Source organism: Pelodiscus sinensis, chromosome 3, assembly GCF_052426305.1.
Source record: "Pelodiscus sinensis isolate ZL-2025 chromosome 3, ASM5242630v1, whole genome shotgun sequence".
Classification (NCBI taxonomy): Eukaryota; Metazoa; Chordata; order Testudines; family Trionychidae; genus Pelodiscus; species Pelodiscus sinensis.
The window spans coordinates 169571323-169587542 of record NC_143054.1 but is presented as its reverse complement, the minus strand read 5'-3'; the positions used below and the strand labels follow the sequence as shown (position 1 = coordinate 169587542).

General features: G+C 44.2%; 1 protein-coding gene across 3 annotated transcripts in view; it reads right to left on the bottom strand.

The window, feature by feature from the left end:
- The window catches only part of THADA (THADA armadillo repeat containing), a 281980-nt gene that overhangs the window by 177081 nt on the left and 88679 nt on the right, over window positions 1–16220 (bottom strand). For 2 of the 3 annotated variants that reach the window (XM_075925431.2, XM_089777509.1), the window contains 2 exons: window positions 7333–7422; window positions 1143–1274 (listed from right to left, as the gene is read on the bottom strand). The exons of the other annotated variant lie outside the window; for it this stretch is intronic. In XM_075925431.2, the coding sequence (XP_075781546.2) occupies window positions 1143–1274; window positions 7333–7422 (222 nt within the window). The remainder of the gene's footprint in view (window positions 1–1142; window positions 1275–7332; window positions 7423–16220) is intronic. 3 annotated transcript variants of the gene reach the window in all.

Here is a 16220-nt window from a genome sequence, read left to right as displayed (position 1 = left end):
CATTATGTTTCCTTCATCATGCAGAGTGAATTAAACATACAACTCCCCCCCCCCCTTTTTTTTTTAAATGGGAAATGAACATCTAAATCCATTCCACAGAAGTTGAAAACATTCTCCTTAAAGATCAGCACCATAAGATTTACCTTCCTCATCACAGTACGGTCAGTCAAGTTCATCTATTAATTCCAATATCAAGTCTCTGGTAGGGACCATACCATATAACATGCTTCAGATGAAAATTAAAAAAAAAAATGTAGCATGAAGGAAAAATGTGTGTGTGATCACTGCAGTGACTGTTATAAGATTAATTTATCCTAGCTTTTTTTCTCAACTCACTGAAAATAAAATAGGTATTAATATGTAATCAAGAACTTTGGTCTTATATAGTACTTGTTAGAACTCTCTGGTCCAGCACCCCGGATCTGACTGGTTCCAAATGAAGGATTATGCCAGCCTAGAGGTCAATTCCAGCCCCTCTGCTGATGGGCAGACGGCCCAGTCTGCCCATAAGCAGACGGCCAGGCTCCCCTCGGGGCTCCATGCCCTTACCTGGCTCCTCTGCCAGCTAGTCTAGCTCCTGCTCTGGCCATCAGCCTAGCTGGGCTCTATGGCCCCAGCCACGGGCTCCGCTGCTGGTCCACCCCAATTGCCGGGCGGGTTTTGTGCCACCAGCCGGGCTGTGCCCCAGGCAGGCCTTGCAGCTGCCGGGCAAGGCCCCTGTCCACTGGACAAGCCCCTATATTAGAATAACAGAGACGAAGTGTATGAGGTGATATTTTTTATTGGACCAACATTGATTGGTGAAAGAGACAAGCTTGTGAGCTATAAAGAGATCTTCTTCAATTGTGTAGCTTGCAAGCTGGTTTCTCTCACCAACAAAAGCTGGTCCAAGAAAAGATATTACCTCACATACCTTGTCTCGCTAATATCCCGGGACACAACGTGACTAAAACAACATTGCAAACAACTAGAAAAGAGTGTTTTTCATGAGTTTTTTCAACTAAATGACAAACACATTTACAAAATATTATGTGTAACGTTGAAAAGTATAAAATAAACAAACTATGATTTTCTTCATATGAAAAAAAATCAGCAATGTTTTTTACTAAGCAACCAAAATTCTTTTGGAATATATACCTTACCTCATAATAAAAGGAACAAATGGTGCCATGCTGAGAGCCGAGTAAGTACCATCCATTGGAGAAGGATACAGTTTGCCCAGGATCAAAAGCAAAAGGAACAAACTTGGATGGAGCTTCAACTCACCAGTTTCACTATGTGGAAAAAAAAAAGAGAGATTTGATTAAAGATAATATCCTTAAAAATGTCTGCTTACAACAATAATTGCCCCTCCTGTATCCATAAATGACGCAAAGTAGAAAGTCGGGTTAATCACACATACCTCTACTCCAATCACCCTGACATTTGTTGGGAGACCAACACAGCAGTACAGGTTGAACCTCTAAAATCCAGGACTATCTGGACCAGCATGGATATTGCTGGACCAAAGAGCCCTGGCTGCCCAGGTTCAGAAGTGCAGCCGAAGCTGAGCTAACAGTGGGGAGTACATCCCCAGTGGCACGATAGGGAGCACAGCCCTAACCAGGGCTGGTGGCAAGGAGTACAACCCTAACTGCAGCTAGAGCAGTGGGGCCAGTGGCCAGGAGCGCAGCCCGACTGAGGATGGTGAGGTAGGGAGCACAGTTCCAGCCCTCACTGGCTTCGTGTGAAACACAGCCATGGTTGGGGCTGGCATGTTGGTGGAATGCAGTCCTAGCTGGAACTGAAGGCTGCAAGGCCGGCAATCAGGAGCGCAGTCCTGGCTGGGGCTGGTGGCAGAGTGTGGAGCCCTGGCCAGGACTGGAGTCAGTGGGGCCGGCAGTTAGGCGCGCAGCTCAAGTTGGAGGCAGAGGGGCTGGCCCCATCCAAGGCTAGCACAGTGGGGGAACACAGCCCCAGCCAGGGCTGGCACAATGGGGGGGGCTGGAGGCAGCATCAGGTGGCAGGGAGTGCAGCCCGAGCTGGGAGCAGAGCTCGACACCTGAGTAGGGAGCTTTGACCTCCCCTTGTCCGGCACACTCTGTGGTTTGGGACCACACACATTTTTGGAGAATGTTGGGGACAATTTCCTGATACAAGCGTTGAAGAAACTAACCAGGGGCCATGCAGTTTGACATGCTGCTCACAAACAGGGAGGAATTAGTAAGGGAAGTAGATGTGGGTGGCAACCTTGGCAGCAGTGATCATGAGATGATCTAGTTCAGGATCCTGACCAAAGGAAGAAAGTAGAGCAGCAAAATACGCACCTTGAACTTCAGAAAAGCACACTTTGACTCCCTCAGGGAACTGACCAGCTGGATCCCCTGGGACACTAATATGAAGGGGGAAGGAATCCAAGAGCTGGCTGTATTTTATTGCAGGAACAAACCATTCCAATGTGCAGTGAGAAAAGCAAATAGGGCAAGCAACCAGGTTGGCTTAATAGTGAAATCCTTGGTGAGCTTGAACACGAAAAGGAAACTTACAAGAAGTGGAAACTTAGAGAGAGGACTAGGGAGGAGTATAAATATATTGCTCGAGCATGCAGAGGTGTAATCAGGAAGGCCAAAGAACAATTGGAATTGCAGTTAGCAAGGGATGTCAAAGGTAACAAGAAAGGTTTCTCCAGGCATGTTAGCAATAAGAAGGTGGTCAGGGAATGTGTGGGACCCTTTACTAGATGAGGGAGGTTAACACAGTGACAGATGATGTGGGAAAAGCTGAAGTACTCAGTACTTTGTTTGCCTCTGTCTTCACAGACAAGGTCAGCTTCCAGGCTACTGCACTAGGTGAGAAGGAGATGGACAGTCCTCAGTGAAGAAGAACTATTTAGAGAAGTTGGACATACAGAAATCCCTGGACCAGATTTAATGCATCTGAGGGCGCTGAAGGAGTTGGCTGATGTGATTGTAGAACTGTTGGCCATTATCTTTGAAAACTCGTGGTGATCAGGGGAGGTTCCAGATGATTGCCAAATGGCAAATGTAGTGCCCATCTTTAAAAAAGGGAAGGACAATCCAGGGAACTACAGACCACTCGGCCTCACTTCAGTCCCCAGAAAAATCATGGAGAGAATCCTCAAGGAATCCATTTTGAAGCACTTGGAAGAGAGGAAAGTGATCAGGAACAGTCAACATGGATACACCAAGAGCAAGTCATGCCTGATTGCCTTTTATGAAGAGGTAACTGGCTCTGTGAATATGGGGGCAGCACAGGACGTGATATACCTTGACTTTAGCAAAGATTTTGATACGTCTCCCCCAGTTTTCTTGTCAGGTTCAAAGGGTAGTGATCAACGGCTTGATGCCTGGTTGGCAGTTGAGATCAAGTGGAGTACCCCAAGGGTCAATTCTGGGGGTGGCTTTGTTCAACATCTTTATTAATGTCATGGATGAAGGGATAGATTGCACTCTCAGCAAGTCTGCAGATGACACTAAGATGGGGGAGAGGTAGATACACTAAAGGGCAGGGACAGGGTCCAGAGTGACCTGGACAAATTGAGGACTGGGCCAAAAGAAATCTGATGAGGTTCAACGCGGACAGGTGTAGAGTCCTGCACTTGGGATGGAAGAATCCCAAGCATCGTTACAGGCTGGGGACTGACTGGCTAAGCAGCTGTTCTGCAGAAAAAGACCTGGGGATTACAGTGGATGAGAAGCTGGATATGAGTCAACAGTGTGCCCTTGTAGCCATGCAGGCAAATGGCATATTAGGGTGCATTAGTAGGAGTATTGTCAGCAGATCTAGGGAAGCGATTACTCCTCTTTATTTGGCACTGGAGAGGTCACACTTGGCATATAGACACACTGGAAAAAGTCCAGCAGAGGGCACCAAAATGGGGTAAAGAGGAAGCTCTTGGCCCTTGCCATTGGCTGCAGGGATCTGCAGTGTAAGTGTTCTTAAATATCTGCTTGGTCATCTTTTGAGCCTGCTATTGGGATTGGTACTGATTTGACCAGCGGTTTAGACTAGATGATCTTCTAAGGTCTCTTCCCTTATGAGAAGGTCTGAAGTGTAGAGCAGCTTGAGTCACTCCCTGGTGCTTGAGGAGGGAGATGACTGGCTGTTTTGCAGCTGAAGGCAGGAAGGATCCTGGACACAGCAGTATTGCAAACAGAGACCTAGGGAGCTAAAGGTAGCTCCTGGAACACTTCGGGGATCTGCAGACGAAGGAACTGAGGCAAGGGCAAAGAGGGTGCTGGGACCATAGGAAAGTGACCCAGAGAAATCTACAACAGAGTTGGAGGGGACACAGCTAGTGATGGCCATCTACAAGATCCCTGAGCTAGGACTCGCAGTAATGGTTGGGTCTGGGTCCTCTCTGCCTCTAAGGAAGTGGCTGTACTGAAGGACTGTGATACTGTCCTCCAAAGGGGAAAGCAGGGAGGACAGCACAGACTGAGGGCTGTGTCATGGAAAGGACATAGCGGTGGGTCCCTGGAGCACAGGCGATGGCAGGAGCGGCACCAGCAGAAAAGGGCACAAAGCTAATTCCCAAGACTGCAAATAGGGGGCACTGGAATGGTGAGTTACACCCCCATCACACCAAGTAATAGAACAACGCTAAAGGCAAATGGAAGAGCCATTATTGTTCAAACACATAAGAAGAAATACAGAGGCAACAGACGTAGTTTAATGAGGCTGCATGTTTATTCACTTAAATTATCTGTAAAGACCTAACGACAACTGTACAGTGCAGAACAGAGAAGAATTGGCTCCCTGCTGCTCCAGTCATACGAGCCTCAAACCCTCTTCCTCACTTCCATTAAAGGGGAATAAGAAAAGAGGAGGATCAGCCCCCCAACATATGAGACTGTAGGGAGTCCCACCACCCCTTAACTCAGCTCCACTAAGGGATGTTTTCCTTCAAACTTTTTCCAATCTATTTTCTCTGATAATCATATCCTTGCCATGCAGAGTACCTACACAGAATGTTGATGATAAGCAACATTATTTGCTAATTCCTGTACTTCACTGCACAGAATCCTGGTCCGGAGAGCTTACAAGATAGAACCAGCTATGGGGAAGGTGAATAAAACCTACTGTGTCTCAGCCAGTCTAGCAGTGAGATAAAAATTCCTTCCCAGCCCACCATGCAAGAGAAGAACAATTACCACAATACCCATAACAAGTCCATAGTGACCTAGACACATTAGAGGATTGGGCCGAAAGAAATCTGATGAGGTTCAACAAGGACAAGTGCACAATCCTGCACTTGAGGTGGACAAATCCAAAAACTGTTACAGGCTGGGGACCAAGCTGCAGGCCAAGCAGCAGATCAGCACAAAAAGATCTGGGGATTACAATGGATAAGAAGTTGGATAGGAGTCAACAGTGTGCCCTTGTAGCCAACAAGGCTAATGGCATATTGGCATGCATTAGTAGGAGCACTGCCAGCAAATCTAGGGAAGTGAGTATTCCCCTTTATTCAGCACTGGTGAGGCCACATCAGGAATACCACATCCACTTCTGGGTCACAGAAAGGATGTGGACACATTGGTGAAAGTCCAGTGGCGGGCAACAAAAATGATTAAGGGGCTGGAGCACATGACTTATGAGGAGAGGCTGAGGGATTTGGGCTTACTTAGTCTACCGAAGAGTGAGGGGGAGTTGATAGTAGCCTTTAACTATCTGAAGGGGGGTTCCAAAGAGGATAGAGAGAGACTGTTCTCAATAGGGACAGATGACAGAACAAGGAGCAACGGTCTCAAGTTACAGTGGGGGAGGTCTAGGTTGGATATTAGGAAAATGTGTCTCACTAGGAGGGTGGTGAAGCACTGGAATAGATTACCTAGGGAGGTGATGGAATATCCAGCCCTAGAGGTTTTTGTGTCATGGCTTGCAAAGCCCTGATTGGGATGGTTTAGTTGGGATTGGTTCTGCTTTTAGCAGGGGGTTGGACTTGAGCACCTCATGAGGTCTTGTTCAACCCTATGATTTGAAGAAAGAACACAGTCCCTTTTGCCACATTCACAGGTGAATGGGTAGGTGCTACCAGCCAATCCTGGTAAAGGGGGACTAACCAGGTATGTATGGGATATAAATACCACCCTCTTATAGTCAGCAGGAAGGATAATTCAGTGACCTTCTCCTGAACTAGTCCCATCTACTTCTTGCTCTCTCTGATTATCCCTCTAAACTTCTCCCCTTTCAAGAGTGGCAGGTATTGCAGGCATGGGGAAGGCTCTGCCTTCCCAAACTTTCTGACGTATCCCGACCCAGGATTCTAGGGCAGGCAGGCTGGCAGCCGCACCACTCATGCCACTCATCCTCCTAGCGCTAGGGCTGGTCTGGGTTCACCACCTGCCCAGTTGGTGACTTCACAGTGGAGCAGCATGTCAGCTGGGGGTCAGGTCAGGCTGGGTGGCAGGGCCAGAGAAACCTGTGGCCACCCAACACAGCTCTCCAGTGCTAGAGTCATGATGCCCAGTCAGCTCTCTGGAGCAGAGGCTGCAACTCCCAGATCACTCTTCGGGGCCAGTAGGTCCTATAAATAAAAACAGACTAGGGAAATTTCAGGAGTCTATGTGATCACTTCTGCTTCATGGGAAGAACTGGGAAACTGACTGACTACAAAGCTGAGCCTACTATTGGTAGGAAAACACATGAGCGTTTCCATTAATTACAGTGGAAGCAGGTTGGGGTCAGCTTCCTCAGGTTTACAGGTCCTCTGTACACAATTTCTCTATTGCTTGTTTTCATGGCTTAAGGTATTATTATGGGTTTGAATCTGAGATTTATCAGGTTTGCGTCTGATAAGCTTAAGGCTGTTAGTAGTCCTGGAAGAGAAGAAAGGGATATAAATAGGTGAGGGGATATATGGTAGCATAAATCAGATACAGAACCTTTAGTGTCCTTATCTGTAAGTCTGCAGGGGAGGAGGCTGGGGCTGTGCCCAGCTGTCCAGGGCTAGGGCCGTGCTACTTGGCTCTCTGTCTCTGGGGCCAGAGTTTGGGGCTCCATTGCTCACATGGCTCTCTGGAGTCTGGAGAAGAGACCAGGGACCAGGAGCACTAGCCTGGGACAGGGGTCAGCAGCCACAGTGCGGGTCTGGGCTCCAGTGGGTGGAAAAGGGGCAACGGCTGTGGAGCTGGCTTCCCCAAGCCAGGAGTTCACCCATCACCCATGTCCCCTTCTAATAACACTACTCCTTTACAATAGTGTCACTTAAACTGCCACTGAGAGAGAAAAAGGTACAAGTCTTATTAACAATATATCTAAAGAACACAACCTCTAACCCACTTCCCTTCACCCTTAAATTGCATTGTATTAATTCCACGTTTATCTTCTTACCTGTCCATAGTGCTAGCTACAACTTCCAGTTGCTGGAGAAGGAAAGGATAAAGGGCTGGAAACAGAGAGAAAAACGCACTCCCTGTCATTCTGCAAAAAAAGTGAGGGGGAAGTAGTTAGTGTTCTATAACAATCTGTGCCTCTCAAAATGCTTAATTAGCCAAAAAGTGTTAATTTTTATTGATACCTGAATGTACCCCAAAGTACTAGCTCATGGTAGGGTTTAAGATATGATTATAAAAGTGCCCAAGCCCACTTCTGTCCAATCTATAATACAGCTTCTACCATAAGCTATTACCAGCAAAACTGAAAGCTGCACCATTGGACACTGGTGGAAAATTCCATGTCCCATTTTTAGTACTGTAGATGCAGCCTTACAAGCCTACATAACAATAGGATTCAAAACAGATTTCCCGCACGTAACAAATTAAATAAAATGCAGCTTATACCAATCATCAACTATACGGATATGAAAGGTTAAACCCAGCCAGAGCAGCCCTTGTCCATGGCCAGCCCTGGCATGCTCCAAGCAGAGGCTGCTCCACCTGGGGGGCCACTCCATCACGAGCACAGTGGCCCCTCCACCTTTAATCAGCTAACTGGTTAAGCGCTACATTTAACTGGTTAACCAATTAAATGGGATTTTACATATTTAATCAGCAAAGCTTCACCTCTGACCAGACTTAATAAAGCAGCAAAGGCTTCAGAGGGGTAGCCGAGTTAGTCTGTAACAGGAAAAACTTAAAAATCAACAATAGACTAGTAGAACCTTAAAGATTAACAAAACATGTAGATGGTGTCATGAGCTTCCATGGGCACAGCTCACTTCTTCAGACGACAGGAGAGTTAGAAGTCCATATACAAGAATAAATAAGGGAAGGGAGGCGGGGGGGGGGAGGGGGAGGGAAGGGAAGAAGGAAAAAACTTCCATTTACAAGTTTACAAGTTGCTAATGGTATGAACAAAGACATCAGCTGGCTCGCACACTACTTTCCCCACCTTAACCTACCAACCAACAGTGCTAATTGTTCTTATCAGTCTCTTGTAACTATTTAGTCTTTAAAGTGCTACTAGACTACTACTTCTTGTTGTTGTTGAAGTTTTTCCTTTTACAGACTAACTCTTATCTACTCACTCTCGCTCTTTTTTCTTCCTCCCCTCCTTTTTTTCTCCTTTTCTTTCTCTTTTAGCCTTCTCTCCCCTCCCCCTCCCTCCTTCCCTTATTTATTTTTGGATCTGGACTTCTAACACTCCTGTCATTTGAAGAAGTGGGTTGTGCCCACGAAAGCTCATGATACCAACCACATGTTTTGTTAGTCTTTAAAGTGCTACTAGTCTAGTGTTGTTTTTTAAGTTTTTAAAGCAGCAAAGTTCAAGTTATGGCAGTGAATAAAATTCAGCTAAAACCTAAGCTTTAAAACAGTTTTTTAAACTATTTTAAAAGCACAGAAACTGTTTACTCTGGTGAGGGAACTGTGTTAGCAACTGTATTTCAAAATTTCATAGTATGAAAGGGTCGAATTAAACATACATTAGATTAAAAATGGTTCTGAATGTTTTTAAACAATTAAGCCCTAAAAGAAAAAAGAAAAATCGTAAAGCATGGTTACCACCTAATCTACTGAAGATTTTAAAAGGTGAACAAATGTTATCAAAGCTTCACTATAACGATTCATGCTGGCACACACAGCGCTGGGTCAACAAAATCACAGGGAGGAATTTCAAAAATGAATGTCAGTGAAAATAAGCAACAACAACAAATAAGTTCGTGGTTGGTCACTGTGGAGAAGAGATCTTATCAAAGTGTGCCTGATTGAGAAAGACAGAGCGGAACATGGGATTTTGGAGTTCTCACTCATGATTAGCATTGACAGAGGAGCAACTGAACTGTTCCACAAAAAGTTGCTTGCGATGAGAAGGTGTACAGATAATAGGGTGATGATATGTTGGATACACCAACTCCAGAAGCAAATGACCTCTACAAAGAAGGAGGGTCAGAAAAAGACGAATTTGATCAGGTAGTTACGTCAAATGCTATCTAGTACTCAATGATTAGTGGTGACTTTGCCTCAGTTGGACTAACAGTGCAAGAAGTTGATGGGTAGCAGAACCTGGAAAACTAAGAAGCGTTCTTGGTACTTGGGAAGGAGTCAAAAGTTCTGCCTGGGGGTTCATGTCAGAAAGGTAGAGGTGGCTGAGGAAGAGGCAACAGAATGTCATGGGTGTTTAGAGGCAGCATGGCAGCGAGATGACTCAGGTAGGCACTGTGGGTAGAGCTGGTAGATGGCACAGAGACTGGGTCAGAAAGATGACCAATGGTGCCTGCAGATAGAGATATGGGTATAGAGACCTATTGACTGGAGGGTGGCTCCAGAATCCCCCAAGGAATGGTGGGATTCTAGAGTCACTAAAGAGATCTTAGTTGTTGAAGGGAGGTCCTCAAGCATGGTCTGGACCTCCTTTGGGAAACTGAACTGCAGTCAGGGAGCGACAAGCAGTGTCAGTGGAACTGACTGTTGCTTTAATGGCCACCTGGGTGACTAATCTGCCCTCATCCCAGCAGTGCTGAAAATCCTGCTGCTTATCAGAGGTAGTAAGGCATGGATATCTGCAACTTTGGTATAGGAAAGAAAGTTACATTTTGCCAACATGGAAAACTAGCAAGGTGGAACTAACTGGTGGCCCCATTTCATCAAGCTTCTCTCGTGCCCGATGCAGGGTGGTGACGGTGGAGTGAAGATGTTTTTGGTGGACACATTCTGAGGCCAACTGGACCACCAAGGAATTAGGTGGTGGTGGGGATAACAAGAAATACCTTTCACTGGCACAAAGTATCTGCAGTCAGCCCATTTCGGAATGAGGATGCAGGAGCCAGAGCGTGCCAAACCACTTGTGCCAGTTGGAAGATGGAATCATGTACGGGCAGGGCGGTATCGGAAGGTCTAGGTGACTGCAGAATGTCCAGGAACACATCATGGGAGTCCTGGACATCTTCCATGGGAAGATTGAAAACAGCCACCATTCAGCAGAGAAGGCACTGATACTGGGCTCCTTTGTCAGGAGGTGAGAAAGGAGGAGGGAAAAGTGCATCATTCAGCAATGAAGAAGCACCAGTAGGGACTGAGGAAGTCAATGATGCGTGTAGAACAGGGGGCACCAGGAAAGTAGAAGTGTTGTTGGGAAAGTAGAAGTGCTTTGAAGGGAGGTCGGGATGGGTGCAAAAATATGAGAGTCAGTGGCAGCGGTACTGGTCCCAGGTAGAGGCTGAAGGCTTGTGTGAGGAGACCGAGCCAAGCACAGGGATCACCAGCCTTTGGGGGTCCCAGTGGGTAGGCAACCTATGGATTGTCCATAGGTCATGGAGGTGTGGGGAGAGGGCTGGATATAGGGGTCTGGGCTGTGGGAGCAAGCTGGTGAGAAGGCTGGATCCTGTTCAGAGGATCAGTCTGACTCTAAAGACAGATCTGACATAGACAGTACCAACAGGACTACTGACACAGTGTGGGACAATCGAAGGCAGCTGGTGACCAGGAGACAAGGCCAGAGACAAGGGAACAACATCAACAAGAGAAAAGCTGAGGGAAGCCAGAAAATGGCAGCAGCAGTGTCTCGGTCAAGATCAGGGGACAGTCAAACATCCTGGTGCATATGCAGGACTGGGTGGGACAGACTGGACAGATCCTGGCAGTATGGCGCAAGAGGGGAGGGCGGCAGGATGGGCAATGTCACTGAAGGCAGCGTTAGCAAAGCTTGATGCTTTGATTTATGCTCTGAACGAGGCTCACAGTTGACATGCGACTTCTAACCTGACCTAGCACAGCTCAGGGAGGTAATGCTGAGTTTAGGGCAGTCCTGTTGCAGAGCTGCCTTTGTGCTTCTTATGCACACAGTGAGATTTGGGCAAAGATTGTGGCTCTGTCAGGTGCGCCCAGAAAACACCTACCACCGGTATCAGTCGGCACTCCAACAGATCTGTCAGTACCAGATCTAAAGGGACACGTGGCCACAGTGGAGAAGTGGGCATTTATATAGGCTCCGCCAAACAACAGAGGCAACTTTGGTGCTCATCACTCACAAAGAAAGAGCGAAAGCACCGGTGGTAGGTGTTCAGCACTTAAACCTGGCTTATCTGGACATAGTTCCTGGGCTGAGGAAGAGTCCCATGAAAGAAGGGAAAATCCAAATGGTAACTAACAACTATCTGACCAGACAACTAAAGAAGAAAGAAACTACGTAAAAAGGGGGGAGGAGGCAAAAATGCAGTACTCCTAGTACACTAGGAGCATCATTTGAAGAACTGTGAGCTACAAAGTGGAAAATTCAAGGGAGAATAAAAGAAAATGGACTAACTCTGAGACAAGAGAAAAAAACATACAGAGAAGTGGTAAACAGGAGGTAATAGATAGGTTTTTAGTTGGCTGATTTTTAAACAGTGACAGTGTTTTGTAATGAGCAGATATGTGCGCACACATACAACCAATACTTTAAAAAAATTAGCTCACCCTTTTTCCATGATATAAACACATACATGCATATGAACAGTCACTACAACAATTCTCAAAAAGCCAGCTACATCAACTATATATTTGAGTGTCTGTGAGGTCAGGGTTTGGTTGTGTGGGGGCGGGGGAGAGGAGGACATAGGGATGAAGGTTTCCCACCAATTTACACAGCGATGCATTTAACCATACAGAAAAGAGACAATCACCAGGCAATGTAAGGGGCTGACTGGGGGCTGCCCTCCACTCCTTGACTTCCCTAGCCCCAAGCCTCCCACACCCCAGGCACCATTCAGGGAGGGCAGAGGGGAGCTGCAGCCCCCTCCCTCATTTGTACAGGAACATTGTTGGTTGTTCCCCTTCACCCGGGAGGGAGGGGAAAGCACAAAGTTTGCTGCATTCCTCAATCTGGCTGGAGAGCACAAGAGGCAGATGAACCTGGGCCTGCCCCAGATGCAGAACTCGCACCCCTCCCTCAGCTGGACCTTCTGGAGCTGCAGCGGCCATAGAGAGGCCTCAAGCTGCTGTAATGAAAGAGGGCTGGGGGTAGTCCTCTCTCCCTGGGGCAGCCAGCATAATGAATCTTTTATTATCAGCCCCGCCCCAGAACAATGATTTAAATGAAGAAAAACAAAAATTGAGTTAAGGACCCAAGCAATGCCGGGTAAATCTACTTTAATATTTAAAAAGAGGAAAATACAAAGAATGATGGATACAAAATGACTAACTGTTGGAACAAACAGTTGCTGATAGTGTTCAGATGCAGATTTTGGCCCTTTAACAACTTTTAATTAAATCCTTTAAACTGACATTTCATAGGCTGCAGGATTTTATAACATACAAAAATGTTGTTTACAAAAATATTGATTGAGAAGAGCCCAAAGACATTGTTGCATTTATTTTTTTTCCTTGTGCCACTTAAATTGTTTATTATTTCTTCAGAGTTTTTCCTGTTCATATAGCCTAACCATGCCCTCTATCATTTCAGCTTCCTTTTTTTTGTATGTAAATACAGAATGTTTTAAAAGGGTAATATTTCAAACAGGATTTGCAAAATGTAAATAATAATGGAGAGTGCTGAGTTATTTAACCCAAAAAAAAGGGGGGGGGATTATTTTAATAAGAACCAAAAAGTTACCAGCAGAATAATAATGATCAGAATATACTAACATTTTTTCTGATGCTGTAAATTGCATGCAATAATATTTAGTATCATTTGATTTTCTGTATTAACTTCTTTGACATATAAGTAAACTCAAGGACATCTGTCCTGAAATTGCCACACTTATTGATATAATACCATTAAATGAATGCATAAATAAATAAATAAATAAATAAAGACAGATGAATAAGTCTCTGCCCTACAGATCTTACAGTTTACCAAAAACTAAACACAGTCCACCAATTCTCTATATACGATGGTGGTCCAGAGCACAACCCTTTCTTTCTAGTATCCATTCAGTGTATGGTGGCACTCCATTCAAGCTAATTTACACTGAAGGGTATTCGGAAACCATCAACAATTCTTTCCAGCACTCTTCAGAGGAAAGATTTACTAGGATCCAGAGATGTTATGAGATGAAAAAAGTACTAATTTTTTCAGTTGTAGGAGTAAATCAGGGACAGTATCCCCTTCTACTTATATTTCCCCTTAAAGAAAAGTACCAATAAAACACCCCATCACCTCAACTCTTAACTGAAGGATTCTGCCCTTGATTGTAACTTTAGGTCATATTCCACCTGCTACTCATGTAATTGTTTCATCTATCCCCTTCATCTGAACTTAGTCTTTCCAACCTTTTCCATTTGTGTAGATCTGATCCACAGTTCATTAAACACAAGGATGAGGTTTATGATGCTAGCTAGAAAACTGTTCTAGTAAAATGTAGGGAGTTCTTATGAAGTGGAAGTTACTTTGAAGGTAAGGAATGGAAGATGTACATGTAGTGTTACAACTTCCTTCATTGGACTATTATAGCTACAATTTATAATTGAAGACAGACATAGATCTATAAAACCCCTTAAAATAAAAGTCTAGAAAAGTCTAATTTAAGATACAACTAGAGAATCATTTATGTGGATGACTAACGTTTCTTTTAAAAAAGGAGGAATGAGAAAAGTAATCTGCCTCTCCCACACAAAGCTAACATAAGAGGCTTTTATTGTACTCCTGATAGAAATTTCACTACTTATTTGTATTTGATTGAAGATTCTGTTAAAAAACACACATTCACAGGCGTGCAGCAAGAGAATGAGCTCATTCTTCTTAATTTCCCCTCCACTCATCTGATAAGATTATTCAGTATTATTGTTCTTTCTTAATCAAAATAAATAAAACATTTTATAATCTAACAGACTTAGATTCCAGTTTTCTACTAGACAATAGGCATCCAGTATTCCCTTTAAACTGTGCACTTGTGTGGCCACTTTAGAAGAGATTCAAATATTGCCCAGCTGATTAGCAGAACACTCAGAGCTAGAATTTTTATTTCTACTGGTGATGCACTTTCACTTATGCCATGGTACACATAAAAACATGTTTTCTATACATGGATGGAAAAGAGGGAACACTGTGCATGACCACAGGTCAATTGGTTCCTCTTCACCACATTTTTCATCCCATTTCCCTCATGAGTGCCTCTAGGCCAACATGATATCTCAAGAGTTATTATTTTATGTATTTATCAGTTCTGATTAAGTGCTGTTATCTCACGTATAGGTCAAGAACTGTGTTCATACATTTAAGCCATCTTTGTAAATAGGTGTTATATTACTCTGGTTGTATGCTATATGTAGGTTTAAAATAGTTTAATAGATTTGATTATAAAAAAAACAACCTAGAGAGCTTGGATGTTGTGGTACCTCTTTTACTAAATACTGCTGCAGTATATATTTAGAACATACTGTAGCAGATCAGTTTAATTCGTAAGCACAGCAATGACATTGTGGATACATCTCATTTTACCGTGACACATGTCACATTATCTGCTTCTATAAAACCTCTGATTTCACATTTTTCAGAAAAATTAAACGCTCCATAGCCTACTGCTCCGCTTTAATAACTGACAGTATAAAGTACATTTGTGAATCATCTGCTCATATTGTGAGTCACAGTAAAAAAGAAAACAATAGCAAATGAGGTTTCAAAGACAACTGACCTAGGGCTATCAAGGCCCCTCTAATACTCACTCTAAATCACAAATACCAATAAGAAAAATCCTGGCCAGCTGAGAGGCACTCACAAATACCAGAATTGGGATGGAGATAAAGGATATAACAAAAGTGGGGGAGGGGAGGGAGAAAGATAACAGAATACATTAAGGGAAAAAGCAAAAAGGAAGACATTCAGTGGCTTTTACTAAAGGGTTTGAGTTCATGAAGGCCTCTTTTTAATATTTTCCTGCCAAGAATAACACCTACTCTTATTGTGGCAATGAATATGCTGAAATTAATGGACCCTATAGAGTCATCTAGTATAATCACAGAGTGAAGTTAAAACAGAGACTTGGAACCAAATTCAGCCCTGGCCTCAGCAGATAATTCCCAATGAAAACATTTTAAAGCCAAGGCTGAATTTGGACCTGAAACTGTAAATAGCCATAGGAAAGGGCCATGAGTTTTCAAATCTAGTTTAGTTTTCTTGCCTTTTTTGCTTCTGGGAAATTATGAAAGGAAGCAAGCAAACACAAACACACACTTAGTGAACTATGAAGTTCCACTGCACAGGAGGTTGGGATAGATTTTGGTGATCTCCATGTGGTCAAAGACCAGCTCTAATACACTTCTCATAGCCCACAGCACATCAGAAATAAGAAGGCTGATGTACGTGTGATGAAATGAGTTAGCAAAGAGTACAGCCCCTGTTCAAGCAAATAGGGTTTAACTGCAAGAGTGCACAAGAACAAATTGTTCAGCAACATTTCAGAAACCACTGTTAACGCATGGCTAGAGCGACTCTTAACCACAGCTTTCTGAACTAGTACAGAGAATAGTTCATCCTGGTCTACATGTGCAATTAAAACGTGTGCAGCTGATTGATCTAGCGTAAAAGCAATGCTAACCCTACTGTAAGCAATGGATCAGTTTATCAGGTACATGAGGCTCAAAGACATAAATACCAGTTGAAACTCAGTTAATAATGCTTGTGACATGTCAGCAAGAAACGCAGTAGAGCAAAGTGACTGACCAAGCCAAACCTCAATAATATAGCAGATACGATCAAGGCCATGAGTGTGGGTTCAGACTCAGCTTTCATTTTTCTCCTCCACCGCCTACTATCTGCAATAAGGCCATCATTCTACTCCTTACAAAAACATTTCAAGACCACAGCTATTAAAAATACCAAAATGGTCTGAAATTGTAACTCATACTTCTGCCTCTATGGATTAG